Source organism: Choloepus didactylus, chromosome 19, assembly GCF_015220235.1.
Source record: "Choloepus didactylus isolate mChoDid1 chromosome 19, mChoDid1.pri, whole genome shotgun sequence".
NCBI classification, from domain to species: Eukaryota; Metazoa; Chordata; class Mammalia; order Pilosa; family Megalonychidae; genus Choloepus; species Choloepus didactylus.
Genome location: NC_051325.1, coordinates 15727246 through 15741055, shown reverse-complemented (window position 1 = coordinate 15741055; position 13810 = coordinate 15727246). Strand labels below are relative to the sequence as shown.

General features: G+C 41.1%; 1 protein-coding gene across 1 annotated transcript in view; it reads left to right on the top strand.

Annotated features, from left to right (window-relative positions):
• The window catches only part of SEC23B (SEC23 homolog B, COPII coat complex component), a 54526-nt gene that overhangs the window by 37772 nt on the left and 2944 nt on the right, over window positions 1-13810 (top strand). Inside the window, exons 14-19 of the mRNA XM_037811609.1 lie at window positions 1499-1652; window positions 5417-5494; window positions 7358-7519; window positions 8593-8679; window positions 10314-10469; window positions 10811-10876. Of these exons, the coding sequence (XP_037667537.1) occupies window positions 1499-1652; window positions 5417-5494; window positions 7358-7519; window positions 8593-8679; window positions 10314-10469; window positions 10811-10876 (703 nt within the window). The remainder of the gene's footprint in view (window positions 1-1498; window positions 1653-5416; window positions 5495-7357; window positions 7520-8592; window positions 8680-10313; window positions 10470-10810; window positions 10877-13810) is intronic.

The following is a 13810-nucleotide window of genomic DNA, read 5'->3' as shown; positions in this document are numbered from 1 at the left end:
CCAGGATGGTGGCTGTGAGCGGACTCCCCCCTTTTCTTGGGAAGTTGTGGTGTTTAGTGAATTTTCTCAGCCACTGAATTATTGCCTTTTGTCTCAGAGCTCTCAGTTCTGCTCTTGACTTGACGTGCCCAAATTGAAAGCCTTTGAAGTTTTCTGTATTGGGCTTCTTAGAGTAATTGTTTTAGAAAAAGAAAGAAGGATTAAAAAAAAAAAAAAAAAAAAAAAGGGCCCTCCTCAGAGATCTAATGGGTTATTGAAATGCTAAGAGACAAAGCAGCCAGGGCCATTAGGGAAAGGTCCACAGGGCAGAGAGATCGGCTTTTCTTCGGGATTTGTATATGCGCCTTAGGGCCTGAGCTCCGCCCTTCCCCTTTCTGTGTTCACCAGAACTCCAAAAATCCTCTGCTTTTATTTTGGAGTTTTTCGTGTTGTTTTTTTTTTTCTATGCCTGTCTCCTCTCTGCTGGGCTGGCTGCTCTCAGATTCTCTGGTGTCTGGTCTCAGTCTATCTATGGTTGGAGTCTGAATCAATAGAATGAGTTTCCGATAAGAGCAGCCACTGCAGTTCTCCCTTCTCCTTCCCGGAGCTGACAGCCCCTCCTCCCCCGGGACTGAGCCTGGCAGGGAGGGGCGCGGGTCCCCTGGCCGCAAAAGCTTACAGATTTCGCTGATCTCAGCAGTTCCACGTTTTCATGAGTGTTGTATGAAGTATGCCCAAAGACAGATTGCTCTGTGGTGTCCAGTCCACGCAGTTCCCGGCTTTCTACCTACTTTCCTGGAGGAGTAACTAAAACATACAGCTCACCAGTCTGCCATCTTGCCCCGCCTCCCCCTCACTTTAATTTTTATTTTCCCATTTACCAATGGGTTGAGCACTTTTTCATATTTAATGGCCTCATAGGTATTTTTTGTGTGATAGCTTTTGCCTGTTTTGGAAAACCTGTTTTGTTTTCTTTTCTTTTTTTTTCTTTGTTGATTTGTAAGAACTCTCTATGTATTCTAGGCTATGTATGATGATTGTTAACGTTTGTTGCATATATCTGTTCCTGGTCTGTCTCTTGTCTTTTAGCTTTGTTCATGGTGTCTTACTCTTCTGGAATACTTTTGTATGTCTGCTAATTCTTTGTACCATGGATGTGATGCCAGGAAGTAATTTTGTGAATTTGTGGACATTTAGATTTTTGTAATATTGACCTAGAGGAAGGAACACTGGACTGGGAGTAAGGCACCGTTTGGGTATCTACTTTTATAGTCTCTTGTGGAGCATTTGGAACTTCTCTGTAACAATTCTTTTAAGGCTTTAGCTACAGAGATTGCGTGAGCATTAATAAAAATGTATATAAAACTCCTGTAATTCCTTAAAGAAAATGCAGTTCAAATCTGTGTTGTCTTAGATAAAGGATTAGGATGTATGTTTCTTCATGTAAGCTTTCTAAGGCAAGATCCGGCTTTCTCGTCTCTCCTGAGTCTGAGCGTGGCACTAACTCTGAACTTGTCAGTTGGGCAGATGCACAGAGTCAGCTCAGACACATAGAAGCAGCATTTGACCAGGAGGCCGCAGCAGTCCTGATGGCACGGCTGGGAGTCTTCCGAGCGGAGTCAGAGGAGGGGCCCGACGTGCTCCGGTGGCTGGACCGACAACTCATCCGCCTGGTAAATTTGAAAAAATAACATTACTCTGGCCATTTTTTTTTAATTGAGATGTTCACATACCATATAATCATCCACAGTGTATAATCAGTTATTCACAGTATCATTGTATAGTTGTGCTTCATCACCACAATCTTTGAACATTTTCATTATAAAGTAAAAAAGAAAAACATCCCACCCCACCTCCCTATTTTTCAAATAATTTTTGTCCCCATTTTTGTATTCATCTTTCCATACACTTGTTAAAGGGAGTTTGAGGTTTTCACAATCACACAATTACACCGTGTAAGATACATAGTTATATAGCTGTCTTCAAGAATCAAAGCTACTGGGTTGCAGTTAGACAGTTTCAGGTATTTCCTTCTAGCTATTCCAATACACTAAAAACTACAAAGGGATACCCTCTAGAATGACCTCTTGACTCCATTTGAAATCTCTCAGCTACTGAAACTTTATTTTGTTTCATTTCACTTCCCCCTTTTGGTCAAGACGACTTTCTCAATCCTGTGATGCTGGGTCCAGACTCATCCCTGGGAGACATATCCTGCATTGCCAGGGAGATTTACACCCCTGGGGTCAGGTACCACATAGGGGAGAGGGCAGTGAGTTCACCTGCTGAGTGGGCTTAGGGGGAGACAGACCACATCTGAGCAACAAAAGATGTTCTTGGTGGGGTGGGGGTGACTCTTGGGAATAATTATAAGGAGGCTTAGCTGCTTCTTTGCAGGAATAAGTTTCATAAGGGCAAGCCCCAAGATCAAGGGCTTCACTTATTAAATTGGGAATCCCTAGTGCTTGCAAGAATATCAGCAATTTCCCAGGAGAGGAAGTTTAATTTTTCCATATTTTCCCCCAGTCTCTCAAGGGGACTTTGCAAATACTTTTTTATTCACTGCCCAAAATACTTTGTGATGTATCAGGGTATTACGTTAACCTGTACAGAATAACAACATCTCGTTTCCTATTCTAGGTTCCATGTAATTATGTTGTTTAAATAAACTGGCCATACAGGTTAAATTAGATGGTGTGCTACAGAAAATAGAAATATTGTACCAAATAAATCTCTCTTAAATAACAGTTAAAACTAAGGAATAGATGTGACTGCTATGAGAGCTTACAATCTAGGAGCCTTTACAATACCTTATTGAACATTCTATACTCCTTTATCTTCGATTGCCCAATCTCTGCCCACATTCTAGCCACTGATAACCTGTGCTCTCAAACTCAGTTCTCAGTGTTTGCTCATTAAAGTTTATATTAGTGAGGACTTAAAATATTTGTCCTTTCGTTTCTGTCTTATTTCACTCAACATAATTTCCTCAGGTTTCATTCACGTAGTTGCATGCCTCACAACTTCATTTATTCTTGCAGCTGTTCAATATGGTTATATGTGTACACCACAGTTTGCCTCTCCGTTCACCTGTCAATCACCTCTATCCATTGCAAATCGTGAATATTGCCACCATAAACACCAGTAGCACACAGTAATTTAAACAGGGAACATTTAATGTTAAAAAAAATACGACTATAGTGGGGGACTAGAATAATGAGGTATTGCCTAGTAGGAAGCGAAGAGGACTCTAAGGAATATAGGAATAGTGGATATAAGCAGCAGCCAGTACCCCAGGCCTGAGACAGAGCACCCGAGGAGGTGCCCTCTCTTCTCCTGCGGCCGGTCTGGGCCTTGCTGGGAAAGTGTGACCGCGGCTCACTCAGTGGCAGAGAAGTTGCTGTGGTCTTAGGTCAGAGGAACTCACTAGAAATCCACCCTCTGTGGTGCTGGGGAAAGCTGCTCACAGGGAATTAATTCACCAGAAGCCTGTGGGGGTACTGGGGAGCCGCAGCTGGGGTGCATTCCAGGAGCAGGATACTGGGGAAGTGCTGAGGGAGGCACTTCCCACTGGAGCCAGGAAGCAAACACTTCCCTCCAGCAAGTGTCTTTACATTATCCTCCATTCACAAAGCTGAACATCAGGCCAGCTGGCAAAGAATATTTAAAGGGCCTAGATCCATTTCAGAGGCAACAAGGGTAAGTTTGGAGCTGAGGGAAATAAATAGATAATTGGCACACACTAGGCTCTTACCTTCTAGTCGGTGCATAGCATACATTCATGATCAGTGGCAAGGAAAAGCCCGGTAAGGAAACCTATTTAACCCTGTGTTTCCCCTCACTGTCTCATGGAACCATCTTTATAGGGAATGTTAACATATCAAACACTATTTCCAAGGGAGGATGGTTGAGCAGAGGGTCAAAAGGTTGGCAAAGGCTTCATTTGGAAAATGAGCCTTGAAGTAAATCTTTTATAAAAGAATGGTGTACTGGGAAGGGGGAAGACAGGGCTTGCCATGTGGAGGGCCAGGGTGAACAGGCCTGCAGGAGGTAGAAGTGCACGTTGGCTTGGACTCCACAGTCACTGGAAGCCAGGCCAAACATAAGGGAGCAGAGGCAGTGAAAGGATGGCTTGATTATGAATGCCTTGCTTTAGGGAGACTTAGGCATGATTCTTAAGCAGAGTTGTGACGATAGCATGAAGCTGTGTTTACATTTAACAACACCAAAGAAGATATACTGAAAGGAGATGAGGCTCCTGTTGGGGCTAGGTGGGTAGAAGATTTGGAATCAGGATGTATGCTGAAAAAAAATATAAAACTCAGTGAAAAGATTATATGTGGAGTCAAAACCAAAATGTCAATGTTGACTTGAGTTTTAGACATGGCTAACTGCAAGGATTGTGAGGATTTTGACAGAGATAGAAAACGTGAAAAGAGAGCAACTTTAGAGTGGGTGGAGGGAATAGTTTGTTTTTTTTTCTTTCTCAGTAGAATAGTTTATTTTTGATATGTTGAATGTGAACTCAGAAAGGTATGTACAAGGAAAGCTCTTTTGTGGTCAGGTGGAAGTCCAAGGCTCGAGCTCGGGTTAGAAGTCAGCACTGGGCACTGGGGTGGGTGTGGAGGTATTTGGATGACATTGGTCTGGGTCTAACGATCACTCATAGCCAAAGCAGGGAGGGTGGGAGCAGGAGTCCAGAGCTCACCTCTGAGGAACCCATGGTTAGGAGGAGGGAGGATGATGAGGGGCCAGTGAGGAAGGCAGAGAAGGATCGGCTGGAGAGATGATGAGAAACAGGAAAGCAATATTTTAGCAGCTGAAGGATAGAGTTTCAAGAAGTTTTGGCGGTCACTTGGCTTGTGGTGCTGTAGAGTTCCAGAAGATGAGAACAGTGAAAGGGATAGTGGATTTGGTGGGAAGAAAGTAATTGTTAGTGATGCCCTTTCTTGAAATGGTAGGCAGCGTCGTTCTATAGTGGCTAAAAGGAGTGCCAGATCAGAAATAAAGCCAGGAAGAGAAAACACTGCAGTTCAGAAATTTGCTATTGAAACAAGGAAGAAAATTGAGTTGTAGTGTTAGAGAACATCCAGGTTTATGTATCTTTGCCAGTGTTTCACGGTCTGAGAGTGTTTTTATACAGAAGAGGCTCCAGAGAGAGTTCACCTAGCCTCATCCTACTCAAAATGGGCCGTGGACCAGCATCTCCCAGAAGCCTCTTAGACATGGCATTCCAGCACCCCAGATCTGTCATCTAATAAGACCCCCAGGTGATCTGTTTGCCCATTCTTCTTGAGAAGCGCTGGTCTAGGACACAACACACAGCAAGTGACAAAGTTGAGATTTGAATGTAGTTCTCATCTTCCAAGGATTTTCCCAGGTGATACTCAGTTTGTTTTTGTTTGTTTGTTTGTTTGTTTGTATTTTCTTTCAACAGTGTCAGAAGTTTGGACAGTATAACAAAGAAGATCCCACTTCTTTTAGGTTGTCAGATACCTTTTCTCTGTATCCTCAGGTAAGTTATGTGTGTGGGGGGAGGGCAAGGGTATGAGTATGTATTTTTGTTTTAATAACTGTAGAGAAACAAATTGTATCTGTGAGAAATAAAACTTGCTGCTCTTGGGGCAAAGGGGAGGCTTTTTTGTTTTGAGACACAGTCTGTAGTTGATGAAGGTGTTCAGTTCAAGACAAATGTACCTCTGGCAAGACAGTACCCTCAGACAGAAGAGGAAACACTGCTTCTGACATGCAGAGACATGCATGGAGACTTTTTCATAAAAAGGCAAAAGAGGGTCATTGCCATAAGGCCCTAAAGCCAGGAACACAATCCCTAATTTGCCAGTAGATCTAGGCGGACAGTTGGCCACCTCAGTAGCAAACCAAGAGAACAAACACACATGGAGATGAGCATAACAAAACGACCCACAGTTAATCGGGTACAGAGCACCTGCCCTGCTCGGCAGTGTTCTTGGCAATGTGGATGAAATGGTTGCAAATCAGACAATATAAGTCAAATAGTAGTAAGTGCTCTGAAAAACCAGGTGTTTGAGTAGTGGCCTGGGCCCACCAGCCACTTTGGGGGAGGGGAGTAGGGGTGTCAGGGAAGGCCTGAGACCCAGGTGATTTTAGGAAGGAGCAGCCACAGCATCCTCAGAGGGTGAGGCAGTCCAGGCAGCAGCCAGCAAGTGCAAGGCCTAGAGGAGGGCCAGCCTGACGTGTTCCAGGGATGAGAGAAATCTGACTGTACTACAAAGGTGGCTGGTGGGCTTCCAGCCACTATCTTGCCCATTTCAGCCTATTTTCCACCCTGCAGCCAAAGTTTCCCAGTGAATTTTGATCCTATCATTGTGTTTAAAATCCTTGAGAACTGATCCAGTTTGCTAGAGCAGCTGTTATGCAAAATACCAGAAATGGATTGGCTTTTATAAAGGGGATTTATTAGGTTACAAATTTACAGTCCTGAGGCCATCAAAGTGTCCAAACTAAGGCATCAATAATTGGGCACCTTCACTGAAGAAAGGCCGATGGCATCCGGAACACCTCTGTCAGCTGGGAAGACATGTGGCTGGCGTCTGCTGGTCCTTTGCTCCTGGGTTCTAATTTCAAAATGACTTTCTCCAGAATGTCTCTGGGCTTCTGTCTTCACTCTCTCTCAGCTCCTGTGCATCCTTGCTTCCTTATCCCAGGGCGTTTCTCTCTAAGCATCTGGGGGTCCTCTCTTAGCTTCTCTAGGGCAAACTCTGGACTTCATCTCTTAGCTTCTCTCCAGAATGTCCTTCTGTCTGCATCTCCCAGCATCTCCCAGTATCTCCAAGCCTCAGCAAGCATCTGTGTCAGCTCTTGAGTTCTCTTAAGTAATCCAGTGAGCCAGTCAAGACCCACCCTGAGTGGGCGGGGTCCACACCTCCATGGAAATAGTTCAATCAGAGGTTCCACCCTAATCAACAGACTAATTAGTCTATCCCCACAAGATTGCATTAAAGAACATAGCTTTTTTGGGGGCCATAAGTTATCCAAACCAGCACAAGGACCTACTCCCCCTCCCATCTCCTTCTAATCCACAAGAAGAGAAACAGCCCTCCAGTGTCACCTCTTGTCCCTCACTCCTTTACATGCCTCACTGCAGCATCCCAGCCTGTGTCCTGAGCTCTCTGGCCTCTCCCCTGCTGTCACTGTGCCTGGAGTCCCCTCTCCTCCTTGGCCCCTTGGCCTCCTGCATGTCTTTCAAGGTATAGCCTCAGACAGCTTTGGGAAGCCTCTCCTGCCACCTCCCCGCCCCACCCCACCCCAGCAGTGCTCTCCTGTGCTCTCCTGCACTCTCTGGGTATCTTAGCAGGTTGCAGCCATATGCATCTATCTTTTTTCTTTGTCATTGCAGTTCATGTTCCATCTTAGAAGATCTCCGTTTCTTCAAGTGTTTAACAACAGTCCTGATGAGTCGTCATATTACAGGCACCATTTTGCCCGGCAGGATCTGACCCAGTCCCTCATCATGATCCAGCCCATTCTCTACTCCTATTCGTTCCATGGCCCACCGGAGGTAAGTTTTACATGAATTCTTTCTGAGAATGGGGAGCACCCACACATAAATTTTTTTTTAGCAAATTTATTCTTAGAGCAAAATTGCAAAAAAGAGAAAAATTTAAGACCGTATAGTATTTTAACATTATTACTAAGTGCTAGAAAATACGCTTAGGAGAAGTCAAAGGACATATAAAGCTTGTATCTGTGGAAGGCAAGATTGCTTGTAAAAGTTTTTTTCAGTATATAGATACTTTATTTTCAATGTGTTCATGTACTTTGACTCAGTAATTCCACCTCTTGTAATATATCTGAAGAAAATGCTCCTAGATACAGAAAAAGTTTTGAACAAAGAAATAGTAAATGAATTATAATAGAGAATTGGAAAACAATACAAATGTTCCATAGTAGGAAAACAAATTAGAATGCTAAGAAATGTTTACGAAGTTTATGTAACATAATAAAATAGATAAGTCCTTATGTTAAACATTAACATGTGAATCAATGTAACATTAAATGAAAAAATCAAAATAGAAACTTGCCTAAATTATGTTTTGTTTTTTTTTTAAAACCTGTAAGAAGAAAAAATCATATGGAAACAAACCAAATTATCAATATTTGTTGTACTCGAGTACAAATTTTCTTTTATTTGTTTTTGTTACTTTTATTACTGAAATAAAACTCATAATAAAATACTTTTTTTATTAAACTTTAAGAGCTTGTATTGAAAAGTTGTTCCACATCTGCGCATCCCTTTTCTCTCTCATCTACAGCTGTGGTAGATTCGAGAGCAAGTCTGTCTTGAGATAAAGTACATCTCTAGCTCAAAGCTGAGCATGGTTGGAATTATTTCTGGTTCCTAGAACAAAAGATGCTGTTAATGTCCCTTTGCACATGATGGGAGATCGTTGGGAGCCTCTTTCTTCCCTGTAGCTGAGGCTGAGAACGGCTTGGTGAAGAGCAGGAAGCAGGGATGTGCAGAGGGTGAGGGCGGCCACGCTGGACGCCGTCTCTACCCTTCCTCGTGGCCAGTTCCGGGGTCACCTGTGGGGACCAGGGGCCAACCATGCCACACCCTCCCTTCCTCTCTAGCCAGTGCTCCTGGACAGCAGCAGCATTCTTGCTGACAGGATTTTGCTGATGGATACTTTCTTCCAGATTGTCATCTACCTTGGTGAGGTAAGATGATGTTATTCATTTCTTTTCTTACTCTTGTTAACTTTCTTCAGATTTATGAATTTTGGTTTTTATGACATTTGGAACAATTTGGGCTCAGGGAGTCCAGTTGATTGTATTTATTATAATGAGTACAGTGGCTTTTTTTCTAGAGAATAAAATATATTTTCAGATCTCTGAGGAAATTTATATTTAGTTGGTAATTTTAATATTTTCTATTGTAAGTAAATCTCAGGTGTCCTTTTAAGATCCTATAATTTATTACTTTCTGAATTGTCAGGAAAGCCCAGTTTACCCTTCCTCAATAAACCTTTCTATCCACTACCATCCTTTCATGGTTATATTGAACATAAAGACAAGGAAGTTTGGAGCTAAGTTTTTTCTGTCATGAATTAATATGGCACAGGTAACCTTATTCTGGGTCTCTGGAACTCTAGGGTGTCTGGGGATGAGTTCTGGGGGCCCCTAATTCCCTGAAGTTGTGCAAACTTAGGTGCATATGTACATTTTGCTAAAGCTGCTGGAATGCAATATATCAGAAATGGGTTGTTTTTTATAATGGGGATTATTAGCTTATAGATTTAGTTCTAAGGCCATGAAAATGTCCAAATTTAGGCATCAACAGGACAACACCTTCTCTGAAGAAAAGCTGCTGGCATCTGGGACACCTGTGTCACATGGGAAGGCTCATGGCCAGTGTCTGCTGGTCCTCTTGGGTTCCATTGCTTTCACCTTCTGGCTTCACTGGCTTCCTCTCTCAGTTCCTTTGGGGGCTTCTTCTCTGTGAGCTTCTCTTAATTTCATCTCTCAGCTTCTGTGTCTCTTAGCTTCTGTCTTTTCCTCTTATAAGGCACTCCAGCAAGGGGATTAAGACCCACATTGAATGGGCTGGGTCACATCTCAGTTGAAATAACCTAATCAAAAGGTCCCACCTACAACAGATGTGTACCCACAGGAATGGATTCAAAGAACATGGCCTTTTTTGGGGGTACATAACAGCTTCAAACTACCACAAAGGGAGAGTCCATTTCTTTCTCTAAGGGGTTTATGCCCTAAGAAAGAGGATGGCACCTCTGAGCTACTTGCTTCTTTGTGGAGTAAAACCCTTTGAGGATTATGTTCAGTGATGTTTTTTTTCATCTATTTTAATTCTATCGTACATGCTTAGGCAATTGACTTTGCTTCCTAGTGTCTCTAAATTAAAAGTGATTTCAGATGTCCTGAGCAAATGTAAATTGTTTCCAAGTTCCTTAATTACTTAGGAAGAATTAGTCCTTCTAATACTAATTAGCATTTTATAACTTTATACATTTTTAGTATACTAACACCCAGTCTGCTAGCCACTTACCCACAGATGCTAGGCCATCAGTAACGGTCCTAGACCAAGGGCCACGGAGTGATCACTGTTGTTCCCACTGGTTCCTTTAGAGCAGTACTGATGAAGTAGCCTTCTTTGCCCTCAGCTCACCTTTTCTAGACATTTCCTTCTAGTCTACTCTGTTTTGTTGATGCATGTCTTCCTCACTGGAACAAGTGGTGGTGGCGATGCTAGGATGTCAGAAGTTTCAGTGACTACCAGCTGAAGGCTGTTATTATAGTCTTTCCACCATGGATTTGATCTGTTTGTTTTGGTGTAGACGATAGCCCAGTGGCGTAAAGCTGGGTACCAGGACATGCCTGAGTATGAAAACTTCAAGCACCTTCTTCAGGCACCACTGGATGATGCTCAAGAAATTCTGCAAGCACGCTTCCCAATGCCACGATACATTAACACAGAGCACGGAGGCAGTCAGGTAAGTGAGCTGGATTCTGGCCCTAATGTTCTGTTAGTTATGTGGTATATTTTTATGGTTATAAATCCAGTGTGGTTAATATTTTATGTAGTGACAGAAATTCACATCTAGGTGAACTTTCAAGTACAATTTCTTTTTAAATGAATAGATAATATATGTATTTCATGTTTCAGGAATCCTAATAAATGGAGAACCAGTGGGCTTAAGCTAAAGAAATGAGTTCCCATGCAGTGAAAAATGTCTAATTTAACTCAAGATGTTGTTGTAAGAAGTGTCCTTATGTTTTTTCTTTATATTAACTTTAGCATCACTTGTAATTTTTCATTCTTTTTTTTTTAAAGGCTCGATTCCTTTTGTCCAAAGTGAACCCATCTCAGACACACAATAACCTATATGCTTGGGGACAGGTGAGAAATTGTCAAGTATTTGGGGAAGACACCATGCTACTTTTTAAAAATTTTGTTGTTAAATCCTACAAATTGGGTCAGGTCCCTTTGGCCTCAGAGACAGAATTACTTGGGTATTTTGCTGGGAAAAAAAAAACTTTGATTCACATAGCTCTGGGCCTCCCGGCATGGCTCCCCTTCCACAAGACACAGGGTATTCTGGCACATTCAGGCCAGAGGACAGAACACTGCAGTGGCTTCCATTTGCCTCTCCTCAGACAAGGAACACTGCCTCAGATCCTCCCTCGCCGCCTTCCCCTCTCCGAAGATTACAGTGCAAAAGCACCTTCTGCACACCACAGCTTCTGCCACCTCTGGAATTTCTAGTGTTCTTTATTTATTCCCAGCATTTATGTTTCTCTCAGATAAATCTTTTGCTCTGTTTTTAAAATAATTTTTAAATTATTGATATGTTGGAGTTTGTCTTCTTTTTTATTTTCTATTTGTTTTCTCTGTTTTTCAATTATCTGTTTTATTTTTTCCTGCCTTCCTGTGGTTTACTGGAATATTTTTTCGAATTCCATTTTGATTTATTTATAATGTTTTTGAGTGTATCTCTTTGTACAGAGCCTTCTTAGTGGTTGCTCTAGGTGTTACATTATAATACATAACTTAGCACAGTCTACTGGTATAGTTATTTTACCAGTGTGAGTGAAGTATAGAAACCTTACCTCCCTTTACATCCCTTTACACTTTTCCATTTATTTTCTCAAATATTTGCTCTATATACATTTAGATTTACATCAATGTTTAATTTTTGCTTTAACCCTCAAACATAACTTAGAAATCTCAAGAGAAGAAGGAAAATCTGTTGTATTCATATTTTGCTTAGTATCTTTATCCCTTCTTGATACTCCAAAGTTACTTCTCTTTTTTAAAAAAAACTTTCTATTTTGAAATAATTTCAAATTTACAGGACAGTTGCAAAAATAATACAAAACCTATACAGACAACCCCAACATACCCCTCTCCAATGTACCCATATCCACTAATTTTAACATTTTGCTACATGTGCTGTACCATATCATTCTATCTATCCATTCATTTATTACTTTTCTAAGCATTTGAGAGTAGGTTGTATACATCATGCTCTTTGAACACTTATACTAAGAATAAGGCTATTCACTTATTAACCATCTTAAATACAGCAAGTTCAAGAACTTTAACCCTGATACAAAGCTTTCAGTTTAATTCCAATGTTTCATATATCCTTTTGGGTCTTTTCTCCTCCATTGTTAGACCCAGTTCAGGATGATGTATGACATTTGTATTGCCCTTCCCAATACAAAATGAACTTTTCCATCTCAACCACTCCCAAGCATACCATTCAGTGGGATTAGTCATATTTACAGTGTTGCACTACCCTCACCACCATCCATTACCAGCACTTTCCCAACATCCAGAAACCCATTATGCATTCTCTCTCTCTTTCCTTCCCACCTCCCCCAAGCACCTCTGGTAACCTATACTCTGTTTTCTGTCTTTATGTGTTTGCATATTCTAGGTATTTTGTATAAGAGAAATCATAAAATATCTGTCCCTTTGTGTCTGATTGATTTCATTCAATGTGTTGTCTTAAGGTATTCATCCGTGTAATGGTGTGTATCAGAGCTTCATTCCTTTTTAGGGCTGAATAATATTCCATTGTTGTAAGTGTACCACATTTTGTTTACCCCATTTATCTGCTTTGGGCTGCAGTGAATTAAGCTGCTCTCAACATTGGTGTACAAATATCTGTTTGAGTCCTTGCTCTCAATTCTGTTGGGTATATACCTAGAAATGGTATTGTCGAGTCTTACGGTAGTTTTATGTTTAACTTCTTTGAGGAAAACCCCAAACGCTTTTCCATAGCGGCTGCGCCCTTTTGTGTTCCCAGCAACAGTGTACAAGGGTTCTTATTCTTTCTTCATCCTTGTCAACACTTTTTATTTTCCTTTTTTTTCAATAGCCATTCTAGTGGGTATGAAACAGTATCTCATGGTTTTGACTTGCATTCCCGATGGTTGATTGTGTTCAGCATCTTTTCATGTGCTTATTGGCCATTTGTATATCTTCTTTAGAGAAATGTCTATATTCAAGTTATTTGTCCATTTTTTAAATTGGGTTGTTTGTCTCTTTTGTTATTGAGAAAGGTTCTTTCTTTTAGGGGAGTCCTCAGGTGACAAGTTCTTAATTTCCCTTCATCTGAGCATATCTTGCTTTCTCCTTCATTCCTTACGGATATTTTTGCTGGGTGTGGGATTTTGGTTGGACAGTCCTTTTCTTTAAGCACTTGAAAAATACTGTGCTATTTCCTTTGGGTCTTCATGGTTTCTGATGAGAAATTCATTGGCATTTGAATTGTTTTTCCCTATAGGTAAGGTGTCATTTTTCTGTGGCTGCTTTCAAGGTTTTTTCTTTGTCATTAGTTTTCAGATATGATGTGTCTTGGTTTTGATTTCATTGGGTTTATCTTGTTTGGGGTTCACTCACTTTGATTTTGTAGGTTTATATTTCTTGCCAAATTTGGAACATTTTAGCCATTATTTTTTCAAATGCCTTTTTAGCCCCTTCCTCTTCTCTTTCCAGGACTCCACTGTCAAAAGTGATACATATTTTGTTGTATCAGTTCCCTGTAGCCGTGTTCATTTTTTACTCAGTCTTCAAATTGGGTAATATTTATTGTTCTGTCTTCCAGTTTACTGATTCATTCTTTTGTCCCCTTTCTGCTATTGAGCACATCCATTGAGCTTTTTGAATCAGTTATTAGGTTTTTCAGTTATAAAATTTCGATTTGATTTTTCATTGTATCTTCTCTTTCTTTCATGAGTCTTTGTATTTCTTTGCTGATGCTTTCTGTTTTTGGTTTTTTTTTTTTCATTTGTTTCAAATGTGTTCATATTTGTTCATCGAAAC